The 20422-nt window shown below is 33.9% G+C and overlaps 1 protein-coding gene across 1 annotated transcript; it reads left to right on the top strand.

The window, feature by feature from the left end:
• The first annotated feature begins 329 nt into the window (after positions 1–329).
• Positions 330–20283, top strand: LOC144256071 (uncharacterized). Its single transcript, XM_077801220.1, has 6 exons — positions 330–375; positions 1467–1593; positions 2437–2527; positions 10364–10481; positions 15198–15725; positions 19661–20283. Exons 1-6 carry the CDS (start codon positions 330–332, stop codon positions 19672–19674), a joined length of 924 nt encoding a protein of 307 aa, XP_077657346.1. The 3' UTR covers positions 19675–20283.
• The last annotated feature ends 139 nt before the right edge of the window (positions 20284–20422 follow it).

Raw genomic sequence — 20422 nt, 5'->3', positions numbered from 1 at the left:
AGTTTTATGTGTAGAGAGATCTCGAGACCAAACTCCAATTCCCATTAAAGAATGTGATTATTCTTGAAGTATAAATCTATTTCTACATGTAGGACTATGAATATTTTATTTTTCCTTACAGACATTGGAATAGACATAACTTTTCTAGTAGAGAATCGCTTGAACTGCAGATGACTAAAGCAAAGGCTTTCTTGTGACTCTTTTGACCATGCAATAACTCAGATTTTTCTCAGTAGCAATTTATAAAGCATTATTGAATCTTCTCTTATTTCAGCAACACTTATCCTCCCCTATGGAGGTAAATTAGAATGTCTAGACCTAGAGCTCTGATGGCTGTGATTAATATTATCACTTCAGACAAGGGACCAGGACTAAGTATTTTGTGACACCTTGTTCTTGGCACTGAGCAGACACTATATGGATTTTTGTGAATGAAGACTTTCTACTTTATTAACACTATTTTATGCTTTGTAAGTTAAAAAAATTGGTCATCTCAAAATCTTAGAATTGTTTTAAGTAAACAAAGTTGTTTTTATGTTAAAGTACTATTAATGAGCCTTCCTGTCTGCTCTTCCTCCCTGATGCTCTGCAGTGTGCCGGGATTTTGCTGTCCTGGAGGAGCACACCCTGGCTCACAGCTTGCAGTAACAAGAGAGTGAGTAATAGCCCTCATTCCTGTGCCTTAAGATTAACATTTTATGTAGTCGCTTGAGGCTGGTTAAGGTGTGGTAGGGATAGAACATAGTCACTGGGCTACCCTGTACGTTCATTCTGAAGGATTTGTCTAGGCAAATGTCACCTGGATAAAGATTAAATTTTTGAGTGTTTTGAAGTGAGTCTTCTTTCAGGAATTAGAAGATTACTGAGCATATAGGAAAAACTTGAAATTCCTTCCCTTGTAAAAGGGAGCAGTGGTAGTAACCACATCTGAGCTATGTCAGAGGTTGGCATAAGAATCAATTCTCGCCCCTTAGCCTGAACATCTTTTCCAGGCAATAATGGCATCTAGATTAGGTCATAGTGTAGATTTTTCTGAATATTTATGTAGTGTTCTGATGGGAAAATAAATCAAAGTTATGTATGTATTTGTGGGTTCATGATTTGTGAATTATTAATTCTTATACCTATATAAAAAGAATTTTAAAATGCAGCTAAAAATAGAATATCAACATGTAGCAATAGAAAGAGCATTGGCCCTGCCTTAGAGTATTTGTGTAGAAATCCTGGCACTGCCACTTTGCCATGTGACCAAAGGGAAGTTAAGTCTTTTTGATCTTCTTTTCATTCAGGGAAAAGCTGGGAATAACAATTTCTCTGCTGCGTATTGATCAATGTTATTGAGAACAAAATGAATTAGTAGATGTGAAGCAATTTCTAATGATAAAGCTCTTTTTAAATTTAGTAGAATGTTTATTGCTAACAAGTGAAAGCATTATAATTTCTTTCTCCAATTGTTCTGTCTCAAGTTGAGCATCATTTGGCATTGAACGTTCAGCGGAACCGTTTGGTCCAGCATGATCTCCAGATTGCTAAACAGCTCCAAGAGGAAGATCTGAAAGCCCAGGCTCAGCTCCAAAAGCGCTACAAAGATCTGTGAGGATTTGGGGAGTGGGAAAAAATGGTCAGGACTGTCTGTGCAGCAACGTGGGTGGCAGAGAAGACCGTTCCTGCCCCTCTGATTCCTTCTACTGTTAGATTACAAGTCCTGTGGTGACTTTCCAATAGCTTTTATGACAACTTTTTTTGTTATTGGAACATTTGACTAGCAACATGTGGATCATGGTGAACTCTGACACTTAAGCTATTAAGACATTTGGCCAGTTGGTTGACCTTGCTGAGATATATACACTAAATTTTTTCTTTTCTTTCTTTTTTTTTTGGTAAGCATAATTGTTTTAGTCTTTGCTATTGAAACTGGGGAAAAAATATCCAGATAATTAAATAGTTAAAAAAACATCATTTCAAAGCCATACCATCAACTCTCTATAACCACAGTATAATTGACATTTTAGTGAGCTTGCTGTCAGACTTTTTCTGTACATCTGTGTTTGATTATTTGTAGATACTAGTGTCCTAGTCTATATAACATTTGTAGAATCTTGAGGAAAAAAGCCTATCTTCCTGTAGAGTGGCCCCAGTAGGATATGTAGTATGGTGGTGTAGAAGAAGCATGGAGCTTTCCATTGTTGGGTCTGTGGATCAGATTCCCTATGTGCCACACATTTTTTTGTGTGTTCTTAAGGAAATGATGTTATTTCTTTGGACCTCAGTCTTTTCATCTTTAAAATGTGACATTGTCAACCTATTTGTGTCATTATCATGAGGATTAAATGAGGTAAAACTATGAAGTGGCTCATAGTATTCAATAAATTGTGTTTATTATTTTGTAGGAAAATGTAGTCCTTATTTTTTGTATTAATATTATTTTTTTTTTAGTGAACAACAAGACTGTGAAATTGCTCAGGAAATTCAGGAAAAGCTGGCTATTGAGGCAGAGAGACGGCACATTCAGGAGAAGAAGGATGAGGTATAACTTTGTTAATACTCTTCCATCCCATGCAGGAAGGAGTGCTCAGATCAGGAGCAAATTTTTTTTATATTCTTATTTTTAATACTGGGGATGGAATCCAAGGGTGCCCTACTACTGAACAGCTATGCTCTAACCTTTTTTATTTATTTATTTTATATAGATTTTAGATATGTTAATGGATAATTTGTCATAAAGTGTAAATTAATATCCTGTAAGTACCGAAACAAAGTACCACAATGTTAATGGCTTAACACAACAGAAATTTATTCCTTCATAGTTCAGTTAGAAATCTAAAATCAAGATGTTGGCAGGGTTATGTTTCCTTTTGAGAAGGGATCATTTCTTGTCTCTTCCCAGCTCCTGTTGACTCCTGTTTTTGGCTTATAGCTGCATCATTTCATCAGCCTCTGCCTTCATTATCATATGGCATGCTGCCTTCTCTTTCTCTTTTATTTTTGGTACCGGTGATTGAACTCAGGGGCACTCAACCACTGAGCCACATTCCCTATTTTGTATTTCATTTAGAGACAGGGTCTCACTGAGTTGCTTGCAACCTTGCTGTTGCGAAGGCTGCCTTTGAATTTGTGATCCTCTTGTCTCAGCCTTCCAAGCTTCTGGGATTACAGGTGTATGCCACTGCACCCAGCTTGTCCTCTCTTCTTATGAGGATACTAATCATTGAATTAAAGACCAACCTAGTATAACTTCAGCTTAACTAATTTATGTCCACAAACACCTTGTTTCTAATTATGGCTGCATTCGGAAGTTCTGGGTAGAGAGAAAGTATTGGGAATACTATTCAGCTCACTGAAGGTTTCTCTGCCTGGGTTATTCATGCAGATTTAGAAAAAGCAGATTTTGGAGCCTGAAATAGAGTCAGGGATTATTAGTTTTTGTGAGAGGCCAAGAGCTATCAATTATTTTTATTCTTTTTCTTTTCTTGATGTTATTACTTTCCTTTGATTTGTTGACTTAAATAAGTAATCTGTTTGATTCTATATATGTTTTTAGTTGCATTTAAAAAAAATCTTCAAATGACTGAAATGAGCAATAGTGTTTGGTTTGTGAAAAGACTTGAATTTTTAGTTAACTCTTACTTGCTCTGGTGTTATATACTTGAACCACAACATACAAACAATGCACTTCAATTAAATCAATTTTGTGTCTCCCTTTTTTTACATCTATTATGCTGTTCTTGGCTACTGTCTTGATTTATCATTTTTAATAGAAGGTATGATTTGTTATGTAGCCAGAAATAACTTTGAGGGTTTAGGGGGTGCTATTAATAAATAACATAACCTGGGACTATGGGCAAACTGGCACATTTTACCCTATTAAATAAATATGATCATGGTCTTCAGTAAACTAGCCTATATATACTGCTATTTTCACTGAGCCACTCTTGTTCCTCTACCCCCTCTTATTCAAGATCAGATTACTATGAGACACTTGGTTTGAATATATTTAGTTGTTCTAGAAACAAACCGTGATTATGTGATAATAAAAACTAAAGTAAGAGAGCTTATTTTGGGTCCTTGTTATCAACACAGGAGGCTCTTTTTTACTACAGGATGTGTACTTCTGTATAGTAAAAACTACTTTGAGAATGAAACTGGGGAGTGAAAGGAGTGATTATATTTTGTAGACAGTAAAGCTTCTGTTTAAAAAATAACAGAGGAACTAATTGACTTCTAATAAATGCTACTGGTGTCTGTGAGTTTTTCCCTCTCCTTTCAGAGAAAAATAAGACAAAAAGAGAAACTAAAACAGTTTATTTTAGGCATGTAGAATTTAAATAGTAAGCAAATTAAGTGGTCTCATGAAATATTATGTAAAATAAGCAAATGTAGTGATTTTACTCTATTTTTCAGATTAAGAAATTAAGTCTTAAAGAAGTTTCTAATCCCAGGTTATAATAAGATGCCAGAGAACTGTTTCTATGATTAAGGTTTCCTGACTGACTGCTTCTGACTTGGGTATACTGTGTTACAACAAAAAGTCTATGGACTTTGGAATTAGGCTGACTTGGATGTGAATTTTAATTCTTATCTTTAGCTGGGTGACTTTCAGCATCTAACTTAACTGTGGAGAACCTCAGGTTCTAAAATGAGTAAGACTTTTTAGTTGCATCTTAAAGGGCTATTATGAGGTTTCAGTGAGATTATGTATATCATGCCTCTGGTACATATGAAATTAATAATTGTTCTTTCCTCTTTGCTTTCCTGCGAGTAATTCTTCATAATTCTGCTCCTTATGACTATCTGGATTTCTCATACAGAGATATATGTGCAAAATTAGAGGAAAATTAAACAGATTTTAGTGTGTTCCAATATGGTGTGGTTTATGGGGTCTTCAAGCATTTACTTGCCTTTGTAGACCTCCCACTAGCTTTCCTTCCATCACTAGTTTGACCTACTGAAATGTTCCCCCTTCCCCAGTAGAGTGGAAAAGTTAAATGAGGAATACAGTTGTGGAGATTTAGTAGCTAGAAGAGATAGCCCCTAAGAAACTGCATTCACTTTTTGACCTTTCACCTCATGCTTTAGAAGATGGCTACTGTCAGAATGTCCTTTTGTCTTAGTTGACTAGTACATTATCAATATTACATGATCAAAATGTACATTAATGAAGTTTGTCATTGAAGGATATATAATAGTGCTGTTTATTTTAGTCCAATGGAAATAGGATGCCTCAAAGGCAGAGGAGATTAACAGTAGTGCTAATTCTTCTGGCCAGTTTTTGGGAAAGTATTGCCTGCTACTTATGAGCAGTCCTATATATATATATATATATATATATATATATATATATATATATGAATGATATATTGCTTCCTGGTAGAGTCTATTTAATTAATAACTTAATCAGTAGTAGGGCTATGGAAAATTCCTCTCTGGATTTTTGCCTAAATCTATTAGAGATTTTTGAGGTTAACTCTCTTAGCTAGTTTATAACTCCCCAAAATAAATAGATGTAAAAACCCAAGCCCCTTTCTGTATAGGGCAGAGATTTATTTCTGAACAGCATTGATCATGAGATATAATGGAGTTTTATGGCTTTGTGTGGGTAAATTAGCATTTCCAACTTTGTTATGATATAATTTAATTGCATTAACTCAACACAGATTTAAAGAAAGTAGCATTTCCATTCAAGGAGACAGATGTAGAAAAGTTGGGACTTTTTTTTTCTTCTGTCTTTTTACTTTATGAACACTTTCCTTTCCTTTTTTCCCCCTCTTCCTCCTCTCTTTCTCTTTTTCTTTCTTCTTTCTTTTTTTTAATCTTTTTTTATGTTATGCCTTAAATATGGTGTAAAATTTCTCTCCAGGTGCCCTGTTGAAGGGACTTGCAGCCTTTGGGTTTGCAGTACTATGAGTTTGTGATTAATAAAATAGATTACTGCCACTGAGATCTCTCTTCAGTCACACCATAAGCATTTGCCAGTTTTTAGTAAAGCCAAGGAATGCATTTTTGGTTGATTTGACTTAGCTCTTCTTAAATAAAGCTCTTATGTGTGTGTGAGATTTGGACTTCACTCCAAATATACGTGAATGTGCAACTATTTTAGGAAAAGTTTTTTTTTTTTTTTTTGGCTTAAGTAAACATTAGCATGGCCAAACATGTCATGAAACATTGTGGCACTGGTTCAAGAGTTTGAAACCATTTATAATGTGAACTGTTCAGGGATAAACTTAGTAACCAATGTATATATATTAAAAATGAATCTAGTGGTAGTCCTGGTACTTATTCATAACACTCTTAAGTGACTAGAAATTTCAAAAGAATCTAAAAGAATATTTATATAAGTTAGTAATATTTAGAAACGAGCTCAAATAGCAGCACATTTTAGTTATTAAAAAAAGTTCTGTATTTTGAAACCTTAAAGATGAATTTATATTTACATAAATATAAATTTATATTTATAAAGGGAGATGAGAGGGTAGCTTCTAGTTGAGAAAGTTCATTCTTTCTTCTTATCCTAGTTATGTTGATGTTTTTACACCCATAGAATTGATATTATTCTGTTTTCCTAGATAACTCCTTCAGTTATCTGCTTTATCATATATTATTATATCTGCTTTGAGATTTATACTGAGTTGGATGATAATATGTTAATTGCCAGCTAATAGGTTTTTTCCTTTCAGTCAATTGATAATCACATTTTTGGATCTCCTTTGGATTGTTTTAAAATACATCTCCTCTTTTTGAAACTCACTACAATTGTGGATAGAGAAGAAAACTTTAAGGTAGAAATAACCGTGATATAAATCATATAAACCATGATAATACTCTAAGAAACTCAACACCATGATTTGATAATCTGTTATCTACTTGGGAAAGATGTACCCAGCTCCCCTGGGCTCTACCTTGCATGTCTTATTTTATACTAATAGATTTGCTTTTGACCCTTCATAAATACATGAAAACTATTAAATATTAACTCTGTATTCTGATTCCCTACTGGTCCACAGCATCATGTTTGTTTCCTTGAAGAATATCAGTAAATCTATGTTTTCATTAAAATGACTCTCTAGTATCATTCTAGAGATTCTTAATTGTGCCCTTTCTTATGAAGCTTAGATAACAGAAAAGGGAGAGGTGAGATGAAGTTCCCATTCCAGTTTTGGAGAGTTTTCTGTAGAACAGGGATATTTCCACATATTGGCCCCAAATAAGTTTACCTAATAAGTTAAAAAAAATTAAAAATGACTTTGAAAGGGTTTAAACATTTCTGTAGATGTGTTTCCCCAAGTTATGTTGTGTAGAACAGAAATTCCACAAGGTTCATATTAATAAATATATATCATTCAATATATAATAAGGGGCTGTCTCATAAAATGAGTTTGGAAAATTCTAGGTTAAACAAACATAATAGTTTCTTTAATCGAAGATTGAAGCATATTAATAGGCATTTTGAAGAGATGTGGTATATGCTCTCATTTGAATGCTTTTTTTATTAGACTTTTGAGTTCTGTGTTCTTCAGAATAGTTTAGGGAATGATATTCTAGACTACACTATCCTTTAACAGGAAGGAAGCTAAGGATTATGGAGATTGTATCAAAGGTGACTAAGCTTGTTAGCTACATTGATGCATGGTGACTAATAATTGTCATCGTTAGCTTGTTTCAAAGGAAATTACTTCATTATGAAATCTCCCAGCAGAATTCATTGTACAGTAATGTTGGAAAGCAGGGAAGTGGGTTACTTATGCTAAGCCTCACGTATAATATAGTGTCAGTTTTCCATTGAATCTTTTCCCTTCTTCAAGCCTAGCAAACCATTTCTTCACACCCAGGAGAAATTTACTCAAAAAAGCTATAGACAAAAAAAGCTTAGGTAATAAGTGCATATTATAATTGTTTTTCTACTTGATCAAAACCATGCCCTTAACTAGCTAATAATACATTGTAAAGAAGGGACATGATTCTTGTCCTAGTTCCTCACACTGGGAGAGTGTTCATTATTGTATATTCATTAGTACTGAATTCAATAGCAGGAAAGCAATTATAAGGTCCCTGAAGTGTAGTTTATTAATTTCTGCTGGCAGTTAGGCCTGATAATTTTTCTTTGTATTTTTTTCCTCAGTTATAACAGGAAATTTTGGTTTTGTATAAAACACATCACTTAGAGAAAATTGTTGGATGCTTAGTAAAAATGACAACTCAGAGAGGTGTTTGCATTTTTTTTCCCTTGGTCAACTGTGTAAGAATGTGAGAACATCTAATTTAACAGATTATAGTTTGGAGAAGCAAACTGTTTCTCCCACCCCTCTTTCCCTTCCTAACTGATTGATGTGTTACTTTCTTAGACATCAAAGTAACGAAACTGACTTAGACATTGGTGCCTGGTAAACATGCACAGATGTATTAAAATGATGCATTAAGTAGTCAAATGCATGTGAATTGAATAATTCAAAGTCTTCATTACATACATAAATAGTAGAAGCTTCAAAGAAATTTATATTAGTAGTTATTGTTTCTCACCTAATATCTTGTTAAAGCATCTCTGCTTGAATTAGAAGGGAAAGAAAACCATCTTAACTTTCAGACTTACAGCATACTTTTTCTGTTAAAGTGTTAGAAATTCGAGTTTTAGGCATGAGAAGTATACTTGTGTTAAGTAGTATTGTGTCCTTTATCTCTCATTCTGAGTTGGAATATTTTATGAATGCCCACTCAAGTGTCTGACACTGTGTAGTATAGACTTTTAAAAATAGATATTTACCCCCAAAAAATACATATACACATATATACATATACATACATATATATTTTTTCACTTAAGAGCAATGTGTTAATATATTGTAAGTTTGCATTTAGGCATTTACTTAACATAAAGTCAATTTGTAAGGCTAGTTTGATAAACAGTAAAGAAAAAAAGCTGAAGGTATAGTGAACTTATTTATTTATTTATTTATTTATTTATTTATTTATTATAAAAAGAAATGGATCCTTCACATACACCCCCCATTTTTTTAAAACAAATTTCTGTTAGTTATAGATGTTCCCAATATCTTTATTTAGGTTTATGTGGTGCTGAGGATCAAATCAAGGGTCTTGCATGTGCTAGGCGAGTACTTTACTACTGAGCCACCACCCCAGCCCCAAATCAGTTTTATTTTACCTATCTTTAGCATCCAGCATTTTGGCAGAGATGTAAAAAAAAGTCTAGTTCACTCATATGAATGTTTTTTTTAATTGCTTTATACTCTTAGTGTATTCATCTGGACAGATTTAGAAGATTTCAAAAGAATAGTAATTTTTGCTTCAAATTTTCATCACTGACATCTAAGCAGTACTTGTATTCCTTATTTATTATAAATATAGAGAATTATCTCTGATGGTTATTACCATTTGCATGCTTGAATATTGCTGCCATATTTGTTGTGAACCTTTATGTGTCTAATGAGGAAAGTGTATGTGAGCATAAAAATTTATATGCTATTTTATAGGACTTTCATAGAAATAGCCATCAGATTTAGAACATTGTCATTCTCCACCCCACAAACTTTAGTGACCCTTTACCCCCTTATTTTGGGCTTCAGATTTCCTATAATTCTATGTGAGGAGTGCTTGTGATTCAGCCTTTGACTGTCTTTCTCACCTTTTTCTTCAATATCTCATGGCCTGTGTTCTGATTAGTCTGATGGGCATCTTGTAGATTGATGTCCATTTTAACATTCACAACTTTGCTGATGTTCTCGCTCTTCTCTCCTTTCTATGTTGAAATTCGGATCTTCATTCAAAGCCTAATACAATGCAGAGTTTTGTACTAATTTCTAAATAATATTCCATCTTTTGAATTCCCATAGATATTTAACTTTTTTGAGGCATTTATAGTTTATAATTTTACTAAAGTTATTTGCATGTTCTTTTGTTTTCATGTAGGGGTGGTAATGTTTTGAGAAGCAGGGTTGGAATGATACTCATCACTCTCTTTCTCCCAGTGTCTTTATAATTTATAAAGTTTTATAGATTACTGTGACCTTCCCCACAGACTTAATGCATTGTCAGCTTAGATGAAGGGCCCACAAATGTGTATTTTAAAAATTCTGTTATACAACCAGCTTTAGGCAGTACTGTTTGAATTTCTTGAAATTAGGTTAGACTAACTTTCAATTAGAAAATAAAATCCTGTTTTACTCATCTATATTATATGCCACTGCCATTGAGCAATCGTCTATGGTATTTGGATAGCATGAGTCTAATGCCAGGAAGTGTGGGAGCCATAGACAAAGACCATAAAAACTTGGTAGTAGGATATTGAACTTCATTATATAGAGATAGTTCATTCCCTGGTAGTGTTTATTTTCATTCCCTCTTGTCTTTGCAGGATATAGCTCGCCTTTTGCAAGAAAAGGAGTTGCAAGAAGAGAAAAAGCGAAAGAAACACATTCCAGAGTTTTCTGGAGCCAGTGCTTATGGAGATAGTTACTTTTATGAAGATGGAGGTAACCATCCCTGTATTATGACCTACTCTATTCTTAGACATAACTGCAAGACACTCTTTGGATTCTATCCATAAAGTGACCTTAGGGACCTGGGGATATTTCTCTTATCCCAGATATTGAGTACATTTAGATTTGTGATGGGATTCTATTTATAAGGTAATGAATTCATCTGTTCCATAGTTGGATAATAAGAGCTATTTTTATGACTTAAAACTTGGATATGGCTTTGTAAGATCTGGCATGTGTTCTCCCGTGCTGCAGTCTCTTGGAGTGATGTATTATCTTCTAAGTACATAAAATAGAGTGCGGAAAATGATGGATGAGTCTTTGCATTTAAATTTTCTCAAAGAAGTCTGGACATTGCTGTTTTAATTTGCAAAATGGTGTGAATAAAGAAGGCACACCATGCATCAGTTTCTGGGTAACAAAACTTTTTTCTCCATGCTTTCTCACCTTTTAAACCTAGGCCAGTGATTTATCCTGCTGATGACAGACAATACTAAATTTTGAGATGCATTGTTTATTTTTATTTATATTTTTTTGCTTTCTTTGCTCTTTGATTACCATTTATGTATAAGGGAATAGAGTTCTACTACAGTCTTGCTTCTCTGGTGTTTGCTTTGCAGTGTGGTGGTGATGATGGTGTGGTGGTGGTAGCTGTGGTTGTGGTGACTCTTTATCTTAAATATGTGTTGGGAAATGAGTATTTGCAAGTAAGTTCAGCCCTTTTCAAAGATTTGTCTAAGGAATGACGTCTCACGTGGTTTCAAGAGTCACTATGGAACATAAGCTTGAAGACCATACTTTGGGTCATGAGTAAAATAAAACCTAAAGACAACTTCTAGATAGTAAAAATTTCAAGGTCAGTGATCCAAAAGGACCTTGCAAAACCAGTTATCAACTTTGATGTGTTTGTCTTTGATGAGTAGAATGGAAGCAACACATATGTAGATGATATGATTATTATAGTTTGAGTATAATCTTGAGCAGTCATTTTGGGGGTGGTGGTGCGGATAACAAGGATTAAACTCAGGGGCACTTAACCACTGGGCCATATCTCCAGCCCTATTTTGTATTTTATTTAGAGACAGGATATATTGAGTTATTTAGTGTCTTGCCATTGGTGAGGCTGGTTTTGAACTCTTGATCCTCCTATCTCAGCCTCCTTGGCTGCTGGGATTACAGGTTTGCACACCGGGCAAGCAGTCACATGTTTTGTATTCAGTTTACTATGATCAGTAGGATCAGCTCTGTGGCTTATTTTTATAAGCAGGTTGATTCTGTTTATTGCTTGATTCTTTTTTCATAAGTGAAATGTTCAGATCTTTTTTTGATAACCATCTTTTTTATGCTATTTTTTTTTCTGATGAAATGATGTATTACATCATTTAAAAAGAAAGAAAGGTTATTACTACATTTGCTATACTGGAGACCAGAAGGTAAAGTTATTCTTCAGCTGTAATTCAAATCTCAGAAATATTATCTTGTATTTTTTTTTTGTTTTTAATTTTTAATTCTGCTCTGGAGGCATGCTCACTATAAATAAAACTATTTTAAAATATAAATCCAAACACATTAGGATGGCAAATAATTAAGAATACTAAAATATTTTTGTTTGTTTTGTTTTTGAGAAGGGTTCTTATGTTGCCCAGGATGGCTTGGAACTCAGGATCCACTTCCCAGGTAGCTGGAATTACAGGCATGTGCCAACATGCCCGGCTGATCTAAAGTAGTAATTTTAACATCTATGCTAACTTGAGTTGAAACTCAGACCTATTTGTTTTGACTAGACTACTCTCATTCTGATTCATCTCTAGGTAGGAGACTGTGTTAAGAATTGAATGGTTTCTCAGACACGTAAAATACACCTTATAAAAACAATCTATATTTTAATTATTTTTGTAAATTTGTAGAGATTGGCATATATGCTTGTTTTTAAAAAATTAGTTCTAATTAGTTATACATGATAGCAGAATATATTTTTGACTCATCGTACACGTATGGAGCACAATATATGCTTGTTTGGAGGGAGTTGAGTGTGTATTGAAGAATAGGAAGTGGTGACCTGAGCAAGTATGTGTAGATACTAGAATTTCTCTTGCCTCAGCTGTGGTGGTGTTGAGAGATTACATGTTCGTAAACATGTGATCCTCATTTATATGCCTTTAGTTAGGCCAAGTTGAGTTCCACAGAGACCATATTATAATTTGGCTTATATTTACAAAGCAATTTTTTGTTGTTTGCAGTGATCCTTTCCCAACACATCTGGGATTATCCTAAATTGTACTTCTTTTGATTTTAGTTTGAGTTTTGCCTTACTTGCATAATCACAGTATAACATTACAGAAATGATTGTCCTTTCAGCTTTTGTTTTACATAAAATTTAACAATTTAATCTTTTAAAAATGATTATATATAGATTTTCTAAAAATTTGAAATTATCCAGAATGTTTTCAAATTATGTCACTTGTGAAATGGTTTATTTTATTCACTTGTGAGTCCATGTTTTTCTTTCAAAGCCACATTCCCTGTATTACACTCATATGTGTGATTATTTTTAAAGTCATAAGACTATGATTCAAGTCTTGTCCCTTCTTTAGAGCAACTGTAATTTTAAAAAAGATCTCTACTGCAATATCTTTAAGCCTTGTTTTCTGATCTGAAAATAGGATTTTAAAAACATGTCCTTCACAAACATGTTGAAAAAATGAAGTAATGTAATTTTGATGAAGAACTTGTGAACTCTAAAGTACTATTTCTATACATTCATGAATATTGTTATGTGTATATAATATAGCATTTACCTAAAATATTTTATTTTGAATGATAAACATGGAAGTGTGGGTGTGGGTGTGTATGCAATAAGGACGTTATTTATATTTGCCAAATAACCTAGTCTCAAAAAGTGTCTAATTCTCAGTCCTCAGCTGGAAGGGGTTTTGAAGGACTGAAACAGATATTCCACCTCTGTCTCTTTTCCCCTCAAATTTATAGATATCACAATAGGTAAACTAGAGAATTTTTTTCCAGTCATTTCTGAAAATATAGTGACGACTCTGTAATAATTATTTCAACACATGTTCTTAGAATAAATCTAATATTGTTTGACTGTTCAACAGGAATTAAAAAAAAAACACAGCCTCACAAATTCATATCAAAACCAAACCTTTTCTGTTTCCTTTGATCTTAAAAGTAAACTCATTCATGTTACCTGTGGGCATATTGGTATCAACACTATAAACCATTGTTTCTTGAATATGGTTGTCATTTAATAGCTGGTCATATCACATTATTGCACAAGCCAAATGATTCTTGCTCAGTTATAAAATAGACTTAAAATAATATTTTGATTAAAGGAGTATATTTTTTATTTATCATAGAGTAGTTATTTCATTTCACTTTTTATTTTTATGTTAAATATAAATTTAACCATAAATTGTAGAGTTAAATACTTGTACAGGTTGTTTTGATTATAGGTTTTAATACAGATTTATCTTTAAGATTTCCTTTTCTTCTGGAAAATGTAAGATGAGACTGAGATTTTTGGATGGAAGCTGTGACACCCCTTTACACTCTTCCTTTATCAGATTAACAGTATCAAAGCAACCAAACAGTAAAAACACACTAAAAACTAAGAAAACATAGTTCTTTATTTTCTATACATCCCATCAAATGGTGATAGCTTTGTTATATGCAGTTCAGCAAATGATTAATTCCAAAAGGGAATTATCTTAGCTAAATTAGCAATTTTCTTTGGAATTAGGATTTCTTTATTTTATTCCCCAAATGTATTTAAAATTTTAAAAACATTAAAATCAATACATTCCTGCAAAGTGCATATTAATTTGCTTCTTTTTTTTCAGTGTGCTTGAATGAGACAGAAGCACCCATGCACGTGCTCTTTTGAAGTTTGTATTAAATTTTGAGATTTATATATTTATTTATAAATTGTATCAAAATTTTTTGGAAATATATTTAGGAAGTGACCCATTTTTATGTATTCCATTTTGGCATCCCCTTTTAAGATTGTTTTCTCTGCCAAGATTCACTAAAATTGAGAACAGAATTATTAAAAGATAAAACATGGTTATTTATTCACCTGAAATTCTCCTCTTAACCTTTTCCACACTGAACTGTGATAAAGGGCTGTTTTTTGAAGTATCTGGGAATGTTTGCTTTGGCCACAAAAGGGAAGTGGGTATAGGAATACCAAGATCTTTCTCAAAACTAAGCAGAAACTAGCAACATTCTGATATAATTTTATTGCCATTTCCTCTAAGAATTATTGAAAGCCTATTACTGAAATCACAAATCTTAATTTTTTTTTCTGTTTTATAAGACTTTTGAGTCCCTACTTTTCCCCCCAATACTAGTACCAAAACAGTTTTATATAGGACACTTTAGTGTTCAACAGCTATATTTTTTGTTATTGGCAAATATGAAAGTACTCCATAAATTCTGCCTAATCAAGATCAAATTCTTCTTTTAGATTTCACTTAATTTTAGTTTTTCACCTTTCTGACTATATACCCAAAATCCTTTTTGTATACATGGAACATTTTAGTAAATACTCATTCTCTCTGCTCAGTTTTTTAAGCAGTTTTCTCCATTTTGAAAATATTAAACTTGGGCCCTGACTTCCTCTATGTAGTTAGTTCATACTCTCATTAAATTAATTTGCATTTTTATTTTTCATATCCCTATACCTCCACTCAGACCAGCCAAGGTCAAGGAGGGCCAGGGAATTGGGTTCTGGATACTCCAGGTCTTGTAGACTACAGAATGATGGAAAGACTGTGAAGCAGAAGAAAGAGAAACCAAGACATCCACTAGAGAACTTAGAAGAGTTGGAAAAACATTGTTCACCAGAGAGATCCCTGTCTTCCTCCGGCTGGGGCAAAGTGAGAGATGATGCCCAAATTACCAGCGAGCAGCATGAAAGAAAAAAGCCTAGTCAGGAGAAGCTCCGAAGACCTCCACTTCCTAAGATCAATGATGATGTGTTTCTGAGCACTCAGTGTGATGACTGGAAGCCTAATGGTAGCCATGGAACTCGTAATTGGGAAAAACAGCCCCAACACCAAGATCGACTTTCACCAAAGTCCTCACAGAAAGCAGGGCTTCACTGCAAGGAAGCTGTATATGGTTGGGACCATGGGCAAGGTGAGCACAGAGAAAGGAGACACAGGCACAGGACTCCTCCCTTTTCAGAGAGTGAGGAGCAGCACCATCACCATGACACAGGTAATAAAGGACCACCCCATTGGAAGTCCTGGTATCATGTATATACATACAAACCAATGCTTTAGTAAGCTTGTTAAGCAAACCTCATTCCTTTCTGCTTTGTACTCATGTCCTTAAAAAAATCCTGGATCCAAATGTCCATAAAGGTATTTACTCAATCTTAGGTCTGTAGGAAGAAGGAAAATATCTATTACTTTTCCCCTTCTATGAGAATACACTGATTCCTTGGAAGATTTTTCCAGATCTAGGTTACAATTGGAGGTACCCATCTCAAATGTACTTCTTCATTTACCAAGACCATAAACAACAGAAATTTCAATACTCAGTGAAAACTCCTGAACTTCTTGTTTACTTTAGTGAACCCAGAAGATCTGGTGATATTTCCTTAATAGTATTACTTGCCAATAGGACTGTAAATATTTTATTTTCTAGACCTCATCTCTCTCATCTGTAAAATGAAGAGTTGTATAGGCAGTCTTTTAATATAGGGTTTTCAAATTGTCAGATTCAGCTGGACTGTTTCCTAAAAATGCAAATTTCTGAGTCAGTTTGGGCATGTTTTATACCTGAAGGTAATTATGAATTTAGAGTTTAAAAATTATTGTGTTGAGTTACATTTTGTGCTCTTTCTCCAAATCTAACTCTTCACTTGGTGTTCTAAAGTGCCATCACAAGTTCTTGGTGCCTGAATAGAAATTAGGTAAATGTTAGAGGTAAGTGTCAATGTTTTAGAACACCTCAGGCTTAACTCTGCAGTCCATTATTGACATAGTAATGACTCTCTGATGTTTTCCATGTGCCTACAGCACTATTTTAGCACTCTACTCTCTTGTATTTTAATTGATCATATTCATCATCATTGTTTCTTTTAGCTCATATTGAAATTTTACAGAGACAAAAGGATTGCTGGGCAAGAGGTACCAAGAAGGAGCCTGTTGTCCAGTCACTCTCTTCTTGGTTGGGAAACTGGTTTCTAGGTTACAGATTCAGGGTGATTCAGTTGATTTTTCCTATTATATTATCTCTAATTAAAGGACTTGGTTATAAGAAAAATTAAAATTTACTTTAGCAAGCCATACTGAAAAATCCCCCCAAAATATTCTTGCCTTGGCCTTTGTGCTTAGATTTGAGCCTTGGAAGGTTATTAGTCAAGCCAAAAATATGGATATATAAACACACACTCCCAAATTATATAACAGGGAAACATGAACAAAGAGCTATGGGGGTATAGAGAAGAGAGTAGGATCTATTTGGAGTAGGTTTAAAAAGAAGTTATATTTCTCGAAATTTAGAAAGAATTCTAAAGGTGGGTGCGTGAGGGGGATGAATGGTGATTACCTTCTTCATTTCTGATTCTATGAATCTGACCTTATAAATGTGCTCTGAGGGATGGTTAGCCTTTGTGTCTTTAAATTTTGTTCTAGGGTGTTGTAAATAGGTTTAAAAAGCATGAAACTAAACGCTGAATTACAATCTCCAGTATTGCAGTTGTGGAGGCAAAGGTTTGGTTTTCTATTGCTAGTGTAGGATTTAAAAAAAAATGATGTGTTGAGGTATATGTTATGATTACAATGCAAACTGCTTAGTGTATATCCTTGGATATTTACTTTGCCTTATAAATTTTACCTTCCCAGGCCCTGTCAGCTTTTGCTTTTACAACCTTCCTGGAGTAGGCCAGAGGATTATTTTAAAATGTAATAACTAATTTCTGTTGGCTACACTGGCTGTTGAAGAAAACTCAATTTTTAAAGTTGTTACTATAAGCAAAAGTTTTATTTAATTTAATAATGAAGAAACTAGCAAGATGACAAAGCTAGTTCTAAGAGCATTTTCAAAACAACATTTATAGATTTGGTTGAAAAAGGAATGCAAAATAAAATTGCTAAATTAAATATATAACTAGTTTACTTTTTGTAGGACAATGACCATACCTAACCTTTCAGAGTAGCTTCTCTATTGCACTGTGTATCTGTTTCAGCTTATCATTGCTTTGATTTTTTTTCCCCTTGAAGTTAGTTTTTAACTTCTCTGGGCCATGGAATATTTTGCACTTTCTTTTACAAATTATTAATTAAATATACTATGGCATTTCCCAGGTGTCATATGGCTTATTTATAAAATATTCTTGCATGATATCACAGACTCTTCCAGTGATCATTTAATTTTATCTAAAGCTTGAAATAAATGTATTTTGAATAGCAGTACTAATTTAAGCAATGTTATTTTATCAGAATTTATTTAAGAGGATGCTTCATTTATTTCATTTTGGGAAGCTCTTATGTTCTCAAACTAGAGTAATGATAAACAGAAATACAAGGAACAATTAGATTAATATGTGGAACTGTTGGAAATCTGGCTCACCTAGGTGAAAATAGTTTTTCTGATTCTATTTAAGCTGTTAAAATAAAGGCAACTCTTCCTTTAATCTCCTTTAATTAACTACATTTAAAAATTTTTTAAAGCATTACTGTTTTCTGTAATGACAGCCTTCCACTGAAGTATCCGGTGTTTCTTCTTGTACTTAGAAAAACTCACATCGCATCAGGAACAGAAAATCTTATAATGACTAGGCAGTCCTGCCAGTCTAGAAATCTAGTATACTAGACTGTGGGATTTTCTATCTAATGAGACTTGTAAATACGAGTGGTACGGCAAAAGTTTAAATGAACTGTTTCCCCTCTAACTTTAATTTGAGACTGAGAGTTATTACCTCAAATTCTAACTCTTATGAATAATTAAAGTTATCATTCTCTTTTTAACTGTAAGTAGTAATGTTATCATTTTGTCAGACCAATTAAGACTTTTCATTTGGCTACATTTTCTCAGCTAATTCTGTTGTGTAGAGTAGAAGGCATAATAGTGGAGAAAGTTTGCTGTCTTGAAATCTCAGTATGTCCCACTTATCACTTCACTATATAGCAAAACTGGAGAAACTAGGTGTATTGTATCACCTTCAATAAGGCTTTGGACTGCTTATTAAACTATCATTTTTCTAGAGACTAGAGTATGGTATAGCAGCCTATCTTTTCTGCTGACCTCACCCAATACGAAGTTCCCTGTCTAATTTATTTCACTTGAAATCTCCTTTTCTAGATATGACTAAGCTAACCATAATTCAGGGAGGGTTAAATTTAGGGAGGTTTACATTCTACTTATCTTCTTGGGAGCATGCCACTGTTTTCTTGCTTTCCTAAACCAATCAGAAATTTAGGTTCAGAACAGCCCTCTCTACTCCAGCCCCCTGTAAGATTTAGTAGCTCTAGGGATGATTTGAAACGGTCTATGTAAGTCTGGAGCTAAAATACTAGGTTTACTCTGCTTTCTCTGTGGTAAAGATAGAAGCATATGGGTCTGTAGCTTTTCAGTTTATCACAAGACTAGGCTGAAAACTCTACAAAAATGGGCTTCACAATATAAACTAAATTCTCTTCACTAAATTCTCCCTTTCCATATTTTCAGCAAGTAAATCTAGTGTGATAAGACATTTTGATAATATATTAAACTAGCGATTGCAATGTTAGTTGTAAATATAAATTATTTGGAAAGACTTAAACCTATCCAAGTCCACACTACAGTAAAGTGGGGCAAATATTCCTTAAAAATTTATTTAAATCACCCCTACCCAAGCGATTATAATATGTAGCCATAGTTGCCAAATGCTGGTATAAGAGAGGCAATTAGGAGTAAACTTTCTTTCCCCTTCTGTGCCTCCGTTACTAAAAGTTGATGTTCCAAGTGACTGATTTTATTCATTGCATTCAAAATTTATATTATTTCTGAATATACTACAGTTCACACTGGTGAGTGATTGCAGTTATAAATGGGTATGATGAGAAATAGTCACAATTTTGAAATAGCTCTCAAAACTCGTTTTAGATAACATTTTAAAGTTAAAAAAAAACTCACCAGTCCCCCATGTTGCTTTTTCCCCAGAGGAATAGAACTCTGAGGTCACTGCTCTGTGATCTTTCTGTCTTCCTAAAATTTAATAATGACATTAATGGATGGATGAAAGCTGTGGTAAAGATCTGAAGAAATGGGTTTGTTTATCATCAGAGCAGAAGCCATGGCAGGGCCATCGATTGGCTAACAGGTATTCTCACATAATTTGCAGGTGATGCTATATCTGTTCCCTTTGCAGTAAGATATGCCATCTGAGGTAACTAGGAGTCTGTCTCACCTCCTCTAGTCTTGTCAGCTTAGTCTCTTTAATGATGCTGTAATCTCCTTTTTAAATAAATTCTTTTGATTTTCCTTGACTTTTTCTTTTTCTACTTTCTATTTTGTGAAGGCCTCACTTGTAATTTCTTGTGCAATATTCTGCTGTTAATGGGACCGTGTGAAAGGGGGTTTTTATTTGGCAGGTTTGGGGGCGGGTAACTATTAAAATGGATGATCAGCAGCACTGTACTTGCATACCTAGGGAAAAATATATTTCAAATGCACCCCACACTGAATTTGGGCATGGAGGCAATATTTTCAATGCTAGATACATAAAGGAAAACTTATTTTTCTTAAATTTCACAACTTTTCAGGAAACAACCACAGTTGCCTTATTGCAGTGAGTTTTTTCCAGGAACGAAGCCACGGGTAGTAAAAGATGCTGTCTTCCCTCCTGCATCACGAGTCACCCACAGGGATCAGGAATGGTATGATGCTGAAATTGCCAGAAAACTGCAAGAAGAACTACTTTTGGT

Source organism: Urocitellus parryii, chromosome 7, assembly GCF_045843805.1.
Source record: "Urocitellus parryii isolate mUroPar1 chromosome 7, mUroPar1.hap1, whole genome shotgun sequence".
Classification (NCBI taxonomy): domain Eukaryota; kingdom Metazoa; phylum Chordata; class Mammalia; order Rodentia; family Sciuridae; genus Urocitellus; species Urocitellus parryii.
Note: the sequence above shows the minus strand (reverse complement) of the source record. Positions and strands in the feature narration are given on the sequence as shown.

What these genes read in the sequence shown, in the direction of transcription:
- LOC144256071 (XM_077801220.1), top strand. Translation starts at nt 330, where the DNA reads ATGGCTGTGATTAATATTATCACTTCAGACAAGGGACCAGGACTAA. An exon ending in CAAAAGCGCTACAAAGATCT is followed by an intron (nt 1,594 to 2,436) that starts GTGAGGATTTGG and finishes TTTTTTTTTTAG; the next exon opens with TGAACAACAAGACTGTGAAA. An exon ending in TTCAGGAGAAGAAGGATGAG is followed by an intron (nt 2,528 to 10,363) that starts GTATAACTTTGT and finishes TTGTCTTTGCAG; the next exon opens with GATATAGCTCGCCTTTTGCA.